A 20,713-nucleotide genomic window follows, 5' to 3' on the forward strand; every position below is an offset into this window, starting at 1 on the left:
TCGATGTCTGTCTTTGTTGTATCTATTCAATGGAAGTTCTCTTCATTTGCATGCCAGGCTGCCAGACAATTCAACTTACATTTGAATTGTCATGCAGCAGAATTGCTAGAGGTTAAGTTCATTCCTAGATATGCAGATTACTGTATCATCCAAAAAAAAGGCAATAAAACACTAATGGTCGACTCACAATAATTAAAAAAAGCCTAATGGGATAATTTTTCAAAGTTGCTCCGATAATTAACCATAACGTGTTTATCTGAAGTGCAAAACGAGTCTGGAAAAATGCATAATTGGAGACAAACTGGAGACTGTGGCGACCTGTTTCATTTTTTTCTTTTGTTCTATTATTGTTTTTTTTTCTTATAATTGTTATACTAAAGCAACACATGCTGAATACTATTTATAAAGGGCGTCTTATGGAGTGTTCCAATTTAGCGTGATTGACAGAAACAGGAGGGAATTATTTGACACTTAGCATGTCTACATGTGAGAGGTTACTAATCCCACTTATCCATAACCTTGCAGAGACACACTATAATGTATGTGTGCAAGACATTTCTTGAACAAACTCAGCCCTCTCTCTCTCTCAAACACACACACACACACACACACACTCCCAAGAGTAGTTGACCATGGTGTCTCCCCACTGGTACAATAGACTCCCATGCAGATGATATCAGCTCTAGTCAGCATGCAGGGAAGGAGGCAGTGATGGAAGGAGGGAGGGGAGGTTTCACAGCACTGCTGGAGACTGTCTGAGGGGGAGAGTTATCTTGAAAGCAAAGATCCATGGATGAGTGGAACAGAATGGTGGCTGGTGAAGGCCACACACACACACACACACACACACACACACACACACACACACACACACACACACACACACACACACACACACACACACACACACACACACACACACACACACACACACTCCTATATCACCAACAGGAAGGGCTACACTGACCAAACGTGGAACTGTTTCAGGTCATTTTGCGGGAGAAGAAGAGGACAAAATGTACCCATCTTTACAGAGACCTGGCTTCATGGTGGCATCACATATTGAGCTGCACTAAAGGGTGGACACAGGACAGAGGACAGGACTTCAACAGGACGAGAGGAGGTGAACTCTGTGTTTACATCAATCATGCTTGGTGCTCAAACATATTCAATGTTTCCCTGATGTCTCACTTGTAATGTTACGGTGCCGGTCATGTTATATGCCCAGAGGATTGCATTTGTTGCTTCTGTTTGCATTCCTCCCAAATTCCAAAAATGAACTACAGGAATGCACTACAGTTTTGTTTTAGGGATTTTTTTAATCTTGTTTTTCTCCTGTAGCAAATGGGCTATAACTGCATTTTGTTGTACATTCCTGTGTTGCATAAGGGCAATAAAACATCCTTAAATTATTGGATTTGTGCTTTTTACATTTTTTCTTGCAAAGAGGAGACTTACTTCCTTGAGCGATGCACATACACACACACACACACACACACACACACACACACATACACCCACACACACACGGTTTGTGTCTCTGTTGAACTTGTGGGGCAATATTTCATTGTCTTATAATGATTTCTAAATAGGGCTTCTTTGCCCAGGGATATATTAATTGCCACACACTGGCTGGTGATGCTAATGGGTGCTGACAAAAAGAGAGTGAGGCAGAGAGAGAGAGAGAGAGAGAGAGAGAGAGAGAGAGAGAGAGAGAGAGGCTTGTCTTTGAAGTAACTTTGACTTAGCAAGGGCATGAGCGACAGTCAATCAGTGGTCAGTGTTACACATCTGTTTGTCTGTGATGTTTCGGGGGTGTGTGTGTGTGTGTGTGTGTGTGTGTGTGTGTGGGGGGGGGGGGGGGGGGGTCTGTGGGTTATCTGCTATCACATATTTGCTTTCACACACATGCACACACGTGTCCACATCCATGCCAAGCTATTGTGTTCTTTCTGCACTGTGACCAATACTCCATCTCTGTTGCAAACCTGTCACCCTACCGTGTTTGGGTGTGTGTGTGTGTGTGTGTGTGTGTGTGTGTGTGTGTGTGTGTGTGTGTGTGTGTGTGTGTGTGTGTGTGCGTGCGTGTGTGTGTGTATGTATGATAATCTAGTATTTCAATGGGTGTCATCACAACCCAGTCAGACCTGGCCTCAGGAGAAAGACCACAGTTGTTTTACGCCCTCTTACTGTCCTTACGATTCAAACACACACACGCAACACACACACACAGACACAGACACGCACTCACTACATATTGTGGGCACACACACATGTACGCAGATGCACACACCGTCCTGCTATGCCGTGGCATGTGTGTGTGGGTGTTTGCGTTACGTACAACTGCTTTTTACAATGAATATGTGAGCGCTGCAGTGGCCAGCTCCCAACAAACAAACAGCAGAAAGCAAAACTTCTTCATACTTCATGGATGGGGGAGCAACAATAATAAACACGTCGCTACAGCATAGGAAACACAAAAAAATATATATATCTTATTGTGGTGGCTTGCATGAGTGAACAAATCTCTGAATGTGTGTCTATGTGTTAATGTGTATGTGGGATTGTGCACGTGTGTGTGTGTGTGGGTAGCTTCCCTTCCTGTATTAGGATAAATAGCCTTGTCTATCATGTAAGGCTGTGTCTGGCAAACAGATTCCCCTCACGTCAAGCCACATAAACACAAATGAGCTCCCCAGAGGAGACATTTCAGGGGGGGAAGAGCGTCCCTGTGACACTTATTGTGAAGGACATCTTGCGGATAAAGAGAAGGTGTGGGTGACAGCCAGGAAGTCAGCGTGGCTGTATCATGCATCAGCCTCATATTCAAACACGAGAGCGATGAGGACGACATTACCACACAGTACATTGAACTCAAACGCTTTGCAGCAAGAGCATGTAAATTAGTCTTGATAATGTGATGTAAAAAAAAATATATGCATTTACATAATGGCATGCTATCTGTCATACCACCACCCTGGTTTTAACAATCAATAACTCCCTTCTGTCTCTCTCAGAATGGCTCTCCTGGCGACAATACCATCAGCTCGTGGAAACGGATGGAAGCGGCACATATAGGGCCTTCAGAATAGCATTAGATAACCACCGGTTGTCAACTGTGACCGTATGGCAATTTGAGTATCATTCCACCTCAGAGGTGCCAGGTCCCACACACACTAGATCACTGTACTGTACCAAAAGGTAATTATACTGCCGCTGTAAATCTTCCCCCTATGGCTCGGCAAGTTAGATCATCTTGTTCACACGCCTGCATGCGCACATATCGTCAGCGATGCACACATGCTTTATGATGTGCATGCTCACGCACAAGCGCTGCAGAGTAACCACTGTGGGCTCAGGTGGACAGTTGTTTGCCACATGGGTCACCAAGCTGCACTTTCCACGCACAGTTGCATCTTAGCTGGCATGCTATCCCCCACGTCCACATATCCTGTTGAAAATACATCTCTCTCTGTATCATAATTATCTCCATTATCTTTCTAATGGCAGCAATGGATGAGCTCACAACATAATATTTCTCGCATCATTTAGGCCACACCAGAACACTAAAGTTCATCTTTAATATCTTTAAGATGAACAGCTTTTTAAAGGGGGCCAAACCATTGATGTGACGAGTCATTTACTTCAGAGCGACTGTGTTTTGCAACCCGACGTACCAAACTGACCAATAGATGAAATGGGATATTAAAAGGTGAGTGCATTATGAGCTCAAGAAGGTGCCTTTCTCACTGGGCAAAAAAAAAAAAAAAAAAACCTACAAAAAGGCAGCAACATCTGCTATTTGTCGTCAGTGGTACAGGTGATAATCAACATTGATTCCTGAGGCAAATGACTCTGCCGTAGTCATGGGCAGCTTTAGAGCCCATCGGCAGTGATGGAATTGCTGCTATCAGTGCTTTCATTGTCTTTTCAGCTACAAATTATGCCCGTCTCCAACCAAGCAGTGCTCCAACATCATTCCGAATTAGTCGGCATCAAGTTTCAAGAGAGAATGAAAAAATAACAAATATGGAAAAACAAATTTGCCACCACAACCTTTTTCTCACTGGCCTCCATGCTGCTTTCTACTGTTGACGTTCCCTAACGTTTTCCGGTGCATTTGCGACGTCAAGCAGGAAAAAAAGAAACGGAAAAGGCCGACTGCTCTATTGCTGATTTATTGGTAATGGTAAAGGACATTTGTCATCTATTTTTAGGTTTTTCCAAGTATTAAAAAATGCATATACCTGACAAGTTTAGTGGGAAAACAAGTTCTGCATGAGTACAATGAAAATTAATACTACCAACGTTATAATTAAATATTATTTCAGCGTCTTTCCAGCATGACCAGCTTCAACTGACCAGTTTGACCAGTCCAAAATGTATGAAGCAATATTTCATAGGTGCCCATATTATCTTCTGTTCTACACGCACACTTGTTCACGCACAAATGCCAGCATAATGTGAGTTCCTACTGACAATGTCACACTGGTGCATTTATCATAAGTTTGCACCACGCACCAACAAACATAGCAATGTACAACAAACGTTGAGAAGAAACATGGATGAACCCCAGGGGACACTGACAAGTGCATGGACAGCCAAGACAGAGCAGCACCTTCATACACTCAAGCCAGCTGCCTCTGGGATTTTGATGAGTGTCTGTTTGTGCTTGGAGTGGCTAAAAACAACAACAGACTCACATTACTGCAATGATTTCTCCCAATGTACATATCAAATTGCACAGACGTCCTAATATGAGTAAACAGTTTCCATAATAGTTTGCAGAGAAGCACTATGAATTTCTGCTCAAAATGTTCTGAACTATGACAATCTGAAGTAGATTCACTGCACATTACAGGGAAAGTCAACTCAAAAATGAACACATTTATTATGTCCTCATTTTTAAGCTCATGAAAGGAATAAATACTTACATTCCTTTATAGGTTTGCTAACATGTTCAATTTAATCGTATTCAAGATGACCCTGAATATTACCATGTTAAATCTGAAGTCTCATGTAAAAAGTGGGCTTAGAAAAAATATCTGCCATATGTGTTTTGAGGATGGAGGCTACACATAAAACATATGTACATTAACTTGCGTGTAAAAAAACAAAAGCATTTTGAAATGGTACGAATTGATATTGAGATGTTTGTTTCCTTGAATGCTGATGAGGCAGAAATGCCGATTTTAGTGGCTTAAATAATTGTCCATTAAGACATCACCGATTGGAGCAGATATTACACTGCACATCTGTTTGCCAGAGCTTAAGGAAGGAAGACTAAAGGGCCATTACAGACTTCCCATAAATGGTTGCCTAAACCCAAACTGCATGTCAATACTGTGTTAACACACAATGCCTGTGTTGCCAAAAGGACAATACAGTGGTTTGTGTTTGAAATCCCTCTGCGGTGTCACATAAACATTTATTTTGTTTCTTTTATGGAACCACAGCGACTGATATTCACACAAAATGTCAAACCTGTCACAGAGATTTGCATGCGTGGAGTTTACAATTGCAATATTTTCAAATCAGCATGGAACCGGAACTACAGCAAACACAAGCGCACACACACAAATGCACATGAAAAAAACCCCAAGCCTACAGGGATCGCATCATACGACTGCTGCCATGGACACAGGTGCACCATGGGATGCCTGTCTATTTTCTGCAGTTAATCGATCACATGAAGCCACTGGAGCTCGACTAGGAGTCACTGGGCCAGAGAGTGAGACAGTGTGTGTGTGTGTGTGTGTGTGTGTGTGTGTGTGTGTGTGTGTGTGTGTGTGGTAATACATCTCTGTACGCCATTATCATTGAATTGCTCTACAACCACTCTAGTGCTACATGAGTCTTCCGAGACAATTTCTAGCTGTGAGGCTTTTTGTCATCCATTCTAACACACACACACACACACACACACAGAGACAGAGAGAGATGAACACCGTCTCCCATGACACGGAGCCACGAGGGGAGGAGGGGTTCTCAAGAGGTTAGCTAATTTGGCCCACTGGTGCCTTAACCACATCTCGCTCGCTTCACTTCATTTTACATGCTCACACGTCGGTCCAAACCTCCGCTCACAAATCTACTCTGCCTTTTCTACCGCTCACGTCTTAACATCATACAACTTTCATTAGGGGGCAGACAGAGTGATGGCCCTAATTCAGAGCCGGCCTTTGGCCCTCATCTTATTCCCTCTACCAGTTAAATCCTCTGGGATACGCAAAGGCTTTGGAGCAGTAGAATGGATACTGTAACTCTGCCCGCTGTAGATTAGTTTATGCATATGAGTATACTTCCATAGTTCTCTCCTCCTGTCAGTAATTTTGAAGTCACCTTAGAGAAAGATTTTACATTCACCAGGTTGGTTTCAGGGAAGTTGGGTTCAGCGTCTTTATATTCATTCCACCAATAAGACATATTACTCTATTTCTGTTTCTAAATCTTGTGAAAATAATAGGGATTTCAGTTCAGTTAGGGGTGTTTTCTTTAGAGGGTTAGGGCTCTTTAAAAGATGGAGAATATTTGAGTATAGTGTGTTTCGAATTTTGCACTGGAATATTTGAGTATGTATCATTTTCTATGTTGGATGCTTTTAAAATGTATTTGGATTGTGTGGTGCATTTCTTTAGCACTTTGTCTCGATTATTTTGATATTTTCTGTAAAGCACTTTGCTTCATTGCTAAAAGGTGCTACATAAATGGCCTTGCAGGAAAATTGAAGATTCAAGCTGTTGACCCATTCACAGTTTAAACATTGTATTCTGTAGAAAAATACCAAGCTGACATGTTGCTTATCTTCTCCTGTAAGGTCAAATGACAGATTAATGCACTGTGTGTGAAGACATATTTGTGGCTCATTTAACAGTGTTTAACTAATGAAGGCAATATAGTCCTCTTATCGGATCATCAATATATCCCTGTCTTGGATTTCAGCTAATGTGCACATGTACACAAAACTAAACTGTATTTAAACAAACTAAGATATACAGAAGACTTTTCTCTATGGACCAGATGGAGGTAAGCGAGCACTGATGTTTGAGGTACAGAACATAGTCGTCGTGTAAGAACTCCAAATGTACATGCATTGCCAATCAACAAGAACGAATAACTTAATTTACTAGTGAGGTGTTGCCAGTCGATGACGCAACAGGACGAAGAGCTCCATTTATTTGTGGGTACACACTATAACTTCTACTTTATTTTGATTTACGAGATTTTTAATAGCATCAACAGGAAGTTGGCCTGTGTAGTGTTTCTTCTGAAATACTGCCAAGGGCAGGCAGTGTACTGTGCACCAATCCATACTGATCTGCAGAGATCTGTTAAAGAAATGGGAATGGATATAAATGACAAGGTGTGTATGTCTGTATGTGTGTGTGCACGTATGTATGTGTGTGTGTGTGTGTGTGTGTGTGTGTGTGTGTGTGTGTGTGCCTCTGTGTAGGGGCTTCTGCTAGAGCATAAAGGGGCTCAGTGCTCTCAGAAAGAACCATGGCTCATGAGCACAGAATACTAATCCTGTCACCGCAGACAACCCGAGCAGACAGTCCACAGACACACACACACACACACACACACACACACACACACACACACACACACACACACACACACACACACACGCTCATTTTATTAACAATCAACTTTGTTGTCAACGGTGGCATCTGTGCATTGTGTGTGTGTGTGTGTGTGTGTGTGTGTGTGTGTGTGTGTGTGTGTGTGTGTGCACGTGTTGTGTGCGTGTGTGCATGTGTTGTATGTGTTGGAGGAGTTAAGGGTTATTAAAACACCTGTATGTGCTGTACTCCAGCACAGTGTGAAAGTAAACACCGCTCTCACCCATGCTGCTAAAGACACACACACGAAAACACACACTACGCTCTGCTCTAATTACCAGGAAAGCAGATAGTATTCCATGAGGAAGGGATGAGCCTGCCTGTGTGTGTGTGTGTGTGTGTGTGTGTGTGTGTGCGTGTGTGTGTGTGCGTGTGTGTGTGAGTGAGTGTGTGTGTGAGAAAGTGACGGACCACTGGCTCCTGTTCAATGCAAGGGTGATATGGTCCCAAGAGTCCCAGCCAAATCCCAGTCCTCTGTCGAGGTTTTTCCTCTCTCTCCGTCTGTGTGTCTGTCTCTGCATCCCACCATCTCTCTTTGTCTCTCACTATGCCTCCCCCATTTCACATAGAACACACTCTACACCGTCTATCTGTGCTAATGAGCATTCCCAGTGATTGCTGTGTGCGAGCGTGCATGTGTGCATGCGTGAGGGGGAGAATGCCATATGGAGGTGTGAATGTCAAGAGACTGAGGCAGGTGTCCGGCTACAAGACCTACTTGTGGGACAACCTGACACCTGGATAATGAACCATGTACCTGAAACACGACAGGACCAGGACATCTTGTCCATATTGATTTAGATATGTTGTATATGCAGAATTATTTGTTACCACAATGTGGTGCAGGAATATGATCAAGCCTGGATTCAGTTTACATGCGTCGTAGATGCTAATGTGAAGTGTTTCATTATGCTGATTTGAGTTGAGATTTATTACATAGCTTTATACAGGGCTATTATAAAAATCAAAAGAATTGAAGTCTTTCTCCCTGAAAAATGGCCCTCTGCCACTCATTGTAAGTTAGTAAAAAATGAAAAGAAAGAGAGAAAAACACTGCAGTAAAAAAAATATATATATCTATATATCTGGCTGCCCTGGTACTGCTGCATCTGAAACACTGCTGGTGGATATTGGAAGCATGACATATAACCAGACAAAGAAAAAGACAACCGTGTCTACATGGTGGCACCAAGTCCATTATAATTCTGAACAAGGATTGCTTTATTTTAACTTAACTTTAACCAAGTAGTAATGTTTGAGTAGTAATAGTAAGTAGTAGTAATAGTATTATGCCAACAAGTATTTTTGGAAGAAAATGTAGAAAATGTGTCCATAATCCTTCAATTTATCCAACCCTGTGACACTATCTCAAGCTAGCTTGAAGTAGCTTATCCTGTCATTAAATTATAATGACAATTCAAAGAATTACTTTTTTAAATGCAAATAGTGTAGTGTTGTGCTAGTTATGTGCTAAACATGCTGTCACGGTGTACTACAGCATACACATAGAGCACTCTTTAGAAGGAAACCTCCATTTCCAGCCTCAAGTTAATGCGACTGAGCCAATAAATTACATTTAAGGACAGCAATGGTGGCTGCCACAGCATGATGGATGAGCCAACACATTGAGGATGGTATAATTTCATTATGAATGATTGATGAATGATTGCGAACAATGGTGCCACGTGTAAAGCTACTCTACATGTCCGTACAACCCTCAACAGCTGATAACACGAGGACACCTGTACTCATACAATAAGATAAATCGGACGTCTGAGTGTAATTTTTAGATAAGTTAAAAAGCCAGTGAATGGGGTGGAAATGATTGTGTAACATAATCAGGTCTATATCAAATATTTAACCCCTTCTGTGCGGTGGATCTCAATCACCAGGAAAAAGAGGGCTGGGAGACATCACGGTGGTATTATGGAAATTCTCCAATTAAGCGAAATAAGCTAATGCTTATTGACTGAGATTACCAAACTATATTTGGACATGGTTCTTCTTCATCTCAATATAACAACACACCACTCAAAGCCACTCTATGCCGGTTGTCTGTTATAGAATCAGTTTCAAGTGCTTTTATGACAAACGTAAATGGAAAACAAGAGGGTCGACAGAAGTGCTGTACTTAGGCATGGCGGTGCGTTGAGCTCAATGCCAACAAAACAAATTGGATTGTGTAGCATGATTACATTTGTTAAGAACTACAGCTGAGGCTGCTGGGAATGTCATTAGTTCTGAAGGTATTTGGTTACAAACCAAAGTATTGGACAAATTAAAATGTCAATGCAATGATGGCCTCAGGTAGGGTGAGGGAATCATTTATGTGATTTCGAGGGTTATATGCCTGTCTGCACCAGATTTCATGGCGATAGTTCCCAAGAAATTTAACTCAAAATCCAAAAAGTGAACCTTGTAGTGTGAGAGGAAAAGTCAGAGGATCACCCACGTCAGAAGAATAAAACTAGATTGTTTTGAACTAGGCCAATGGATGTCTGCATAGAACTCCATCCAGTAGATGTCGAGATATTTCATAGGGTACGTCAGAAGTTTGACATTCGGGCGGCACTAGAGAAAAAGTCTGAGAGACACCAAAGTCACTATTGATTCTCTCTCTGCATATATCAGTACAAACTCTCCCCATCTGTCCAATAGCCCTGAAATAGACATTTGAGTCTAGATCAAAGTGGTGAAACAAAGGACCGAGATGACGGCATTGTCATCTCCAGAGCCATGACTGGCTTAAATGGTGAGGCCACCAAGGTTTGCAGGTCCTTTTAATGCCGTTTCAGGTACTATATACCTTTCCACTATTTGTTCTATGTACTATTTTAAAATGTTATATGGAGGTTGACTGCATTCCCTATACTATTTTGTAGTATAACCATGTGGAGGAATGTGTTTGTTGGTTTTCATAAGGCTCCATACCCACACACACACAGCATGTCCACGCTTATTTTCAATAAACGCATTTTCCTCTCAGGGAAGGAAGGTAGTGTGTTTGTGAATATTATCTGGGGTGGCTGTAGCTCAGTGGGCAGAGTGGGTCGTTCTTTAACCATAAGGTTGGCTGTCAATCCCCAGCTACTGCCTGTATATCGAAGTGTCTTTGAGACACCGAACCCCAAGTTGCTCCCTGGGTGCTTCACAGCAGCCCACTGCTCCTCAACACTTAGGATGGGTTAAAAGGACAAACTCATTTGCATATTGCTTTGAGCTCAGCTTATATCTTTATGTGCACTGGTCATTGTGCAAAGCAAGCTTGATTGCCTGCTTATTCAATCCTATGAAAGGGTTTTATGATCACTTTCAAGCAGTCTAATATTGCCTTCATCACACATTTTCTTTCAATTATGAATAGTAGCTGCATGTGTTCAAACAGTGAGGGTTTTTTCTAGCGAAACACAGAGTCAGGCGTTTGCCAGGAGTTTGGCAGAAAATCAACCACCAGCTGAATTTGATGTGACTGGCTTATTATTTTGAACCAAGGCAGAGGGGGGATAAATGTAGATCAATACAATGAAAATATTACCATGGTGAGTGAAAGAAAATTTGTGAAAATGAGAAGTTGATACACAGTGGTGTATTTGTTTTTGCGTCAAACCCATTGCACGTCAGTTATGATATGCGTCTGTGTTAAGGCTGTTGCTGTTGATTGACAGAAGAACCAGATCTGGAGCTTTTTCCTTTTTTTTCTTCTTTCGAGCAGACCTGACATTCAGTCAGACAATGCCTAAGGAGCTCAAACACACATTGTATGAGAGTGAGTGAGTGTGAGTGTGTGTGTGTGTGTGTGTGTGTGTGTGTGTGTGTGTGTGTGTGTGTGTGTGTGTGTGTGTGCAGATGTGGTTTCGAGCACTTGCATCATGAGCAGGGAAGTTACAAAAATGTGAAGGATTTGACCATACGTGCATGAATGTAGTGGCCTTTCTGGTCTATGTATTGTGTGTTAAAAACATATATGGAATGAGATCTTCAGAACTTATTGCATGCTTCAGGGTGATGTAGCGAAGACAGATGCATGTATGTGATGCCTTTCAGTGCATAATAAAACCAGGGATAGATACTTAGGAATAAGGTATAAGTGAGTAGGAATAAAACAGCAAATGTCTTCTTTATAGCATAATTCAGATTGTTTTGCCCTTAATACCCACTTTATATGAAAATGAGACAAAATTTGTTTAACTGTGTTTATACATAAATATGCGGTTCAAATGTGCTCAGCGTCATGGCGTTAAACATTTAGAGATTTGATAGACACATTCCCAGGACTCAAAATAATGTACATGCTGATTGAAAATAATGTCACATTTCAGACTCTACCGCACCATTGGTCACCGAGATGTGTATTTATATATAAACAGGCCACACTAAATATTCATTATTGACAGACTTCACCTGCACAGAGAAATGATGTTCCTTCGTGCCATCTAATGCCATGCAAAGTAGAACTTAGTCGGGTCATATCTATTATGAAGATACAGTATTCTCAACAAGAACAACAATCTCCTCGGCTTCAGCGAGACCTGCAAAGGGTTTTGTCGATACAGCCATAATACCATGAGCTTAGTGAAGGTCAGTCAGCATAATAGACTATTGTCCATCATAGGCAGAATCACAATAGGAAGATATAGGGCTTTCATCCAGAGCACATTATAATTTGCCTGTCATTCACCCATTCACTCACTCACACACGCAGGCACACAAATGGCAGTGAGTAACCATGCTAACCCCCCCCCCCCCCCCCCCAGCCACAGCCATCCAGAGGAATTTAAAAAATGTTTTCTTTCTCCAGATTTCATGGGCCCTTTATTTTGAAAGTTCACTATTAGATGGTATGTGTCTTAAAGGTTGCTCACATTTTCCGGCATTTACGTTCAGCAATACCTACTCATCAACCACTAGTCCACTGGGACACCCTTCAACAGAGCAATCTGCCCGAAAATCTGTCTGAAAAGATTGTGTACATACATGTAAAATATTGGGGTCATTTAATGTCAAAAAAGTATCAGAATCTCTATCACTTTGCGAGTGCTTTATTTTCTCGAGGTGGAAAAAATGTTCTCGTATCTGCATTGAAAATTAAAGAGCTGTAGGAAAGGTTGCAGAGTCAAAACATGAGAAAAAGATTTAGAGATGGAGACGGGGAGAGATGGAGCAGGAATTCAAGCTTTCAAGTCTCTGACTCAGATAGAGCGTTCATGTTTGTCTTTTAGTAGATAGAGAAATGTGACAGGAGGTTGATAGAGGCAGGATTCTGGCTCTCACTCAGACAGTGTGATGTTCGTTTTACATTCCACTATTTTTGGGGTAATTAGGACATAGGGGAATTGTTTGGAAGAAAACAGTCTTCTACACATGAAGGCTTGACCACACTTCCACAAGCTATCTCCTCAAGGATGCCGTGCAGTTCACAGCAGTGTCTGTGAGCGGTGAGTGATTAGAGTGACCAGCAGCAGACCGATATGTATTCAACATCAGTGTCTTTGAGGTGAGGCCCAGGAAAGCCAACGGGGCTTCCAGGCAATTGGCATCAGTGTCTTATCACCCCGACACTTGGCATCAATTTACCGCTATTTGGCTTTTGTCTCAAGCAACAGTGCATCGGTCCTCCTACACCATGTCTCTTCCTCTGTCCCTCCCCTTCTCGTTCTCCGAGTACTCCAGAGAACGATAACCTTCCCGCCAGCAAGGTAAGACTCTCCGCAGCTCCCAGTATGTGTGCAAGTGTGGTTTTAAAGGCTTGCAATAAGATAGACTGGGTTCTAATTAGTACTGTCAACTCTGCAAACATGTCTGTAATGCACCCAAAATGATTATGCAATTGTGTGAATTTAAAAGGTGCAAACACTGTGTGCAGGGGTGTAAAGGCAAATCCTAACATTGTCAACAAATCATTAGTTTAGTGTCTCTCTCTCTCTCTCTCTCTCTCACACACACACACACACACACACACACACACATACAAGTACACATACACATACACATACACATACACACACATACACATACACACACACACACACACACACACACACACATATGCAGCTTGTAACTGAACTCCTAGGAGCCACACCTCTTGGCCACATGGGGGAATCTCTAAAATATAGATCAGAAGGCTGAATTTCTGACAGCCATTTACAAATCTTTTGATGGAAGGTTTAAAGGGCCCCTTTGAACTGCTTCATTTTTTAATTACAGGCCAACAAACAAAATTCAAATAATAAATTCCTTGTCAAGCAGAGGCACGGGGCTTCCCTGAGGTGGTATGGGGGAGGGGGTGGGGGGGGGCTAGGATAACAAGGAGAAAGTTTTCTCGTCTATTTACTACTGCAACAAAATAAACAACTTATATGTGATAGAATTATTTTATAGTTTTTAGTAGGGCTTAGACGATATGCTTATCTCTTGATATGGATTTATCAATTGGACATACATTGCAATGTAGTAAGTATTAGTAACGGATTCAACAAGTTTTGCAACTTAATATTACATTTAGACCTGTCCAGGGTGTACCCTGCCTTCGCCCAATGACAGCTGGGATCGGCTCCAGACCCCTGCAACCCTGAATACAGGATAAGCGGTAGACAATGGATGGATGGATGGAATATTACATTTAGCATTTTATAGCAGCTCAAGTATTCAGACATTGTCAAGCTACAAATAGGAAACTGTACTTGGAATGTCTTTAAATTGATACAGAAAAAATACTTGATTTTATATCTGTATGTAGTCAGGCATGTCCTGAATCAGTCATTTCCCCCAGTAACCTAAAAATCAAAGAATATATAGGAATATTATTCTTTGTTAACACCATATTTCTGAAAGTGGATCTAGTCACACGTGCATCCTTCCGCCAACTCAGCCAAGTCTGTTGCTAGCTCTCCCTGTGAACTCAGCCTATGCTCCCTTCTATTAATACACCCACAGTCAGCTCAATCTGGGCAGTCTGAATGCATTTAATATAAATGTCACTACATATGTGCATTAAAGATGTAGCATCATTTGAAGAACACAGAGATGTGAGTTATGGCTTCTGGCAACCCAAAGCATACTTCACCCTATGTGCATTGTTTACAACCGTTTGGATTTAAAAAGTGACGGTGTGCCCCACTGATCTTGGAGCAAGTTCGGCTTTCTCATTTCAGCTTTATTTTCTTGAAAACTAAAAAGAGACTGAAATGAAGCAATTGTGTGGAATCATTTTTTTTAAATCACTGAAAATGATTTAGGGCTGCACGGTGGTGTAGTGGGTAGCACTCTCGCCTCACAGCGAGAGGGTCCCGGGTTTGATTCCTGGGTCGGCCCGGGCTCCTTCTGTGTGGAGTTTGCATGTTGTCCCCGTGTAAGCGTGGGTTCTCTCCAGGTTCTCCGGCTTCCTCCCACAGTCCAAAAACATGCAGGATGGGGATAGGTTCATTGGTGACTCTAAATTGCCCGTAGGTGTGAATGTGAGTGTGACTGGTTGTCTGTCTCTATATGTTAGCCCTGTGATAGACTGGCCTCCTGTCCAGGGTGTACCCTGCCTTCGCCCAATGATAGCTGGGATCGGCTCCAGCCCCCCCGTGACCCTGAATACAGGATAAGCGGTAGACAATGGATGGATGGATGGATGAAAATGATTTACTGCCCACTACCACCAACAAATGTGTGTTATAGCAAGTGATGGTATAGAGCATAAATAATACACTAAAAAAGTGTGCCAATGTTTAACATTAATCCTACCTTGTCGAACATCTCTGGGTGCTATGGCAATTGCTTCATTGGAATGCAGCTCAGTGACGCAGCAGTCATCGGGAACGAATGAGCCATTGCTGAAACTGTGAGGCGTCTCCGGAAGCAATGGGATAGGTGGTGCCATGATGTTGTGGTTTGGACAGATACATCCCGTCTGGGTCATCCCACAACCGTCTCCGTCAGAAATCTCCTGGTCACCATTGTGACCCGTGCGTAGGCACTCCTCAAACCATCTGCAGAGCACGCCGCAGGTAAACTGACTGGAGTTCTCGTTGTTGATGAGTAACACCTCTACCAGTCTCAGCTCCAGCAATTCCTTAGATACCTGAGGCTCTCCGGCTGCTGGATGTCTCGTTAGACATAGCTGGACAAAGTTCTTATCAAACTGTAGGAAGGAGTACGGCCCCTCTGAGTTGGATTGGCTGCCACACAGATCTATGACTTCCTGATCCCTGGCAGCAGCTCTCTGTATGTGTAAGGGGCAGCTTTGATTGGCCAGGTGGTGGTCAAGGGAGAGGAGCATGGGGGAGTGCGTCCGGCAGATGACAGGGTGGCGGGTAAAGCGGAGGTAGAGGGAGTACTTGGTGGGATCAGGGTTTTCCAGGGACCAGGAGCAGCCCGGCGCCCTGGAGGGAAATAGCTCCCTTAGGGAGAAAGAGCCGTAGAGCACGCCGGCTACAAGGCTGGAGCATGGTGAGGAGATGGGCGACGGGGCCCCCCCTACCCCGGTGCTGGGGACGCTGTTGGCAGCCCCATAGGCAGCCTCAGCCAGGACAGAGAGAGGAGCTAGAGCGAGGGCAGACAAGGCAGCCAGGGCCCCAGCCACAGCCAGGAGAGAGGACAGCACAGACAGACACACCCCACCAGCAGTGTTCATCCTATGACATTCGTCCTGTAGGGGAAGAGAGGAGGATGGGGACACAGGGAACGGCACATTAGAAACATCAGGCAATATCTTCAAACACAGTCTGACAAAACCATCATGACATTGACACACCAAGAACATATCAATATTCCTGTTAGATAAAAGAGGACCAAAGGAGCATGTCTGGTTTAAATAACTATGGACAGAATTTCGCCTCGGTTCAGAATGTAACATAAGCATGGCAGCAGTTTTCATGACGTTCTTCTTCAAACACACACTGCCAAAAACAGAAAGACATCCCTGCTGGGCTGGATTAAAAGGGTTGATGACTTGGCTTTTCAGACATGCACTGTGGGGCCTGATCTACCCTTTCCTGCTGATACGTGCACACGGAAACACTGGCAAATGTGAACACACACACATACCATCGCCTGCTGAGCAGCTCCCCCAAGGCTCTGGCAAACTATTACCATCACCGACACAGTAAGGGTCCGCCAACAGCCTGATTTCGACTCGCACAATACACGTCGCTTACAAAAAAAAGCAAATACACTGCATACAGTGTTTTAGAGTTTTGCTCGAAACTACTTAAATATCCACTACATTTTTGTATGCCGAGTATCTGCTCATCACTTGAGTTTCAAGTGGTTCTGCTTCTCTATGTAGTTTGAAGAGGATGTGTGTGAGATGGAAAATGTCCGCACCACTCTACCAAAAACCTCATGGCATGATAGCCTAATACCTACTTCAGACACATACTGACTTATACTATTTTTGTAAAATGTTTCACAACGACAACACTCACACATACACACACTTGCTGTCCTTTGTCAGCAGTGATGGGAATAACGGCGTTATAAGTAACGGCGTTAGTAACGACGTTACTTTTTTCAGTAACGAGTAATCTAATTGATTACTTATCTCATTATTATAACGCCATTATCGTTACTGCCAAAAAATGTGTTGCGTTACTACACTGAAGGCAGAAAATAACAAATGTTACGCTATAGTAAACAGAGACGTGTCAAGTGCTGGGACCAAGCGGAAGACGGCCGCTCAAGCTGAAGCCTGTTTCCCTTAGTCTAGACCGCCCACAAGCTCCTCGATTGGCTCTGCCGTTTGTGTGATTGGCTGTGCCCGCTGTCACTCCGTCTTGCTTGCACACCGACGGTCTGCTAGTCAGGAGTCCTACAGGAGTCCGCTACTGGAAGTTGGGAGTTTGTTCTGCCTGGTTCACGTAAGCTAGAAGGATGTTAATATTAAAGGTTTAATTTACATTAATGTTTGAATCGGTGTCCGTGTGCGTATGTGCGCGCGCATGCGCGCGCGCCAGGATGTCTAAGAAAAAAGAAAAGTGGACATAAGAGACTTCTTTAGAAGTCAAAGTGTAAATTACTCAAAGAAATGCGTTACACCCATCCTGCAACACCTTCACTGGCTCCCAATAAAGCAGCATGTCCACTTCAAGATCATCCTTATCAAAGCTCTCAATAATCTGATAAATTAACAAGCATAATTTAATTTGGCTTAGTTGTGACCCGTTGAGGTGCAATAAATATCAAAAGTTCCAAAAGATATATTGTGTTATTTTTATCAATCCACTCTATAAGCATAGTAATTATAATATCTCCAATAAAATGGTTTAGATTCGTGCACTGTGGATTTCTGTTTGCAATGTATTGAGTATCCATTCCATTATAATACTCAGATTTATCATAAATAATTGAACACGCACATGGATTTTAAGTTCCGTCAAAGAGGGATGGAGATGGGGTCCAAATTATTTGACACATCAGTATTTAAAAATTATTTGAAAGTTACTTTCCAAAGTAACTAGTTACTTTTATAATTTGTAACTCAGTAACTACTTTAGTTACTTTCTGGGAGAAGTAACTAGTACTTTAACTAGTTACTTTTTTTAGAGTAACTTGCCCTGTCAGATAAGAGCAAAATTTTAAAAATATACATCAGGTGGCTAATTTAATTGATAGCTATGAAAAGGAGATTCTGTCAAAAGTTCATCTCCCTCCAATGATTGTTTTGCATTATATAGTGCCATAGAGTTTGCTTCTAGCAGTTTTTCTATGTACACAATGTCCTTATAGCTTTCTAATGGGACATTGTGGAGAACTCAAAACGCCTCATACGATATATAAAAATGAATTCAGTCGTTATCTTGGCCATGTTTTTAGCAGCTCATTTAGCTCGCAAAGAATCTGGAAAGCGATTGTCCTGCTGACATGATACCATCTTGGAGTGCGTCAGAATTCACGTCATGGCATGCAGATTAAAAATGTGTGGGGAATTCTGTGAAAGTATTTGAAAACACTGCAGGGCCATTCGTAGTTATAGGTCAAATACAACAGTAATGCTTACACAGTTAATTTAGTAGTTCAAATATATATCTCTATATGACAACTATTTGGTTTGTTTATATTATTTGTAATTTGCTGATTTGTATCTTGCGACCACCAGCTAACATAGCGATGGAGCTAACCCATGTGACTGCTCAGTTAGCGCTTTGTTATTCTTACCATTCTGCTGATATGACGTGAACATACATGCAGCATCAGATATGACCCGCAATACAACTTAGTAACTGTAAGAAATGCTCAACTAGCATAGCAGTGACAGGTATGCATTGCTAAATTAGTGCACCAGCTACTTAGCTAGCTAAATATTCTATGCTTTTACGTGAAAAAGCTTTGGTGTAGTCTACAAGGTTGGGTTTATACTCAAGACAGTTTTCTGTTACATTTACCAACATTTGGAAGCAAATGGAAAGGAAATGACCTTTCCTCATAATGCTGAACACGGTCAACAAGCACCTGTGTGCCTTCAGAGCAGGTAATCCACTTCCCTGAGGCCTGGGTTAATGAAACCCAGCAATAGCTTCACAGGATTTTATGTAAGTCATAAGGCTTTCCAGCATTGGACACAGAGTCCACATGGTCTGGTTAAGAGGCCAGGGACTGTGCTTATAATTCACCATGTCAAGAGATGACCCTACGGAGGTCGGACAGTAAGAGGCACTTTGGCTTATAGGAGGGTGGTGTTAATGAGAGCTAAAAGCACATGAAAGGCAGACGGGGGATGGAAGGGGGCCACAAAGCAGGAGAGATGGAGGAGAGGGCTACATTGCAATCATTCTGGAATTGTAGAAATTTGCATTTTTCCCAGTGAAAAGTAAACAATCTCCGTTAGATCTTTAGGCATTCTGCTGATGCTAACTCAGAGTGATGTGCAATGCAGAAAATGGTTTACCGTCATGCTCAAGGACAATTCACCTACACACTATTTTTTTGATGGACACAGATTGGTTTTGCCGACATTGAATGTGTTACCCGGAGGTCATGGGAAGGTCTCCTTAACCACCAGTTCATCTGGCTCTGCAGAGGAAATACAGTAGAGTTGGAAGGAGCTGAAGATGCACACTGCTGCTAATTTGGTCGGATAAGAGTGTTTGTGTGTGTGTGTGTGTGTGTGTGGGGGGGGGGGGGGTTGTAGGTAATAACATCAATAGTAGTAACTTGATTAAGCAATAACTTACTTTATAAGTATCTTGCAGTGCTTTACAAATCCACTGGTGGGCGATATTTTATATAGCAGGGCGTGTGCCCCATTGTGATTTTGCCTCAGTTAAAAGCCACTATTGGATGGAGCTCCAGGCATTTAAACACAGTGGTTTCTTTTGAACTTCTTTTGAAATGTATTTTGGAAAAAAAAAGTACATCTCTACATACGCATAATCAGTAGGTAGAAAGAAGACGGATGCATAAAAATGGTATACTGTACAGAAGACCACACCACATAAAAGGGATTGGAGTTCCTTTCACACACCGTTGTGTTTACTTTGGATGCTGATGCTGATAGTAGTGTGAGACAAGTAACCATAGCAACACCTTATATCCTAACCTGGACATGTATTTTTTTCTACTTTCTGATCATCTCTCCTGCTTTTCTTTCACTGTTTGGACGGGGTTTCAAATAGAGGATTCTCACCTGCAGATATTTCACACGGGAAAAAATGACAGGAGCTTTTTGTTTAAACAGCGTTGGCTCTGGTTGCTGCGGCACTGACAAATGAACAGCGCAGTTGGAAGGGCTAATGTAGCATGTTGTGAAATACGCTCAAGGACATCATACGGTCTGGCATATGATGGGGTTATAGACTGTGCCACTTGAACATGCTTACTTTAAAACAAATATGCTGTGATATACCATCCATACAAGCCACAGCACAGCCAGAGACACATTTCCCAATAAGGTGTCACTGAACTGTTAAAGCCAGAGATTCGGTGTGATTGTAATACAATGTATTCCATAGTACAGCATATGACAAATAGCATTTCTGGTTTCCCCATAGAACAATGCATATAGATACATATAAATGCTTTAAAAACAAATTTGTACAAATAATAAGAGTTTATACCGCCACAGACCTATCAAAAGTGAAGATAAATAGCATTATAGGCCAAACCAT

The 20,713-nt window shown here is 42.3% G+C and overlaps 1 protein-coding gene across 20 annotated transcripts in view; it reads right to left on the reverse strand.

Annotated features, from left to right (window-relative positions):
- Positions 1 to 20,713, reverse strand: part of adgrb2 (adhesion G protein-coupled receptor B2) — a 195,125-nt gene that overhangs the window by 117,706 nt on the left and 56,706 nt on the right. For 19 of the 20 annotated variants that reach the window (XR_014598645.1, XR_014598646.1, XM_084032104.1 and 16 more), the window contains exon 2: positions 15,354 to 16,257. Coding sequence is in view for 18 of the 20 variants with exons in the window: in XM_084032104.1 (XP_083888230.1) it covers positions 15,354 to 16,242 (889 nt within the window). In the remaining 2 variants the exon portion in view is untranslated. Of the gene's footprint in view, positions 1 to 15,353; positions 16,258 to 20,713 lie in introns of those variants that run through there. The other variant, XM_084032096.1, reaches the window with a different exon arrangement.

This window comes from Eutrigla gurnardus (assembly GCF_963514095.1).
Source record: "Eutrigla gurnardus genome assembly, chromosome: 17".
NCBI classification, from domain to species: Eukaryota; Metazoa; Chordata; class Actinopteri; order Perciformes; family Triglidae; genus Eutrigla; species Eutrigla gurnardus.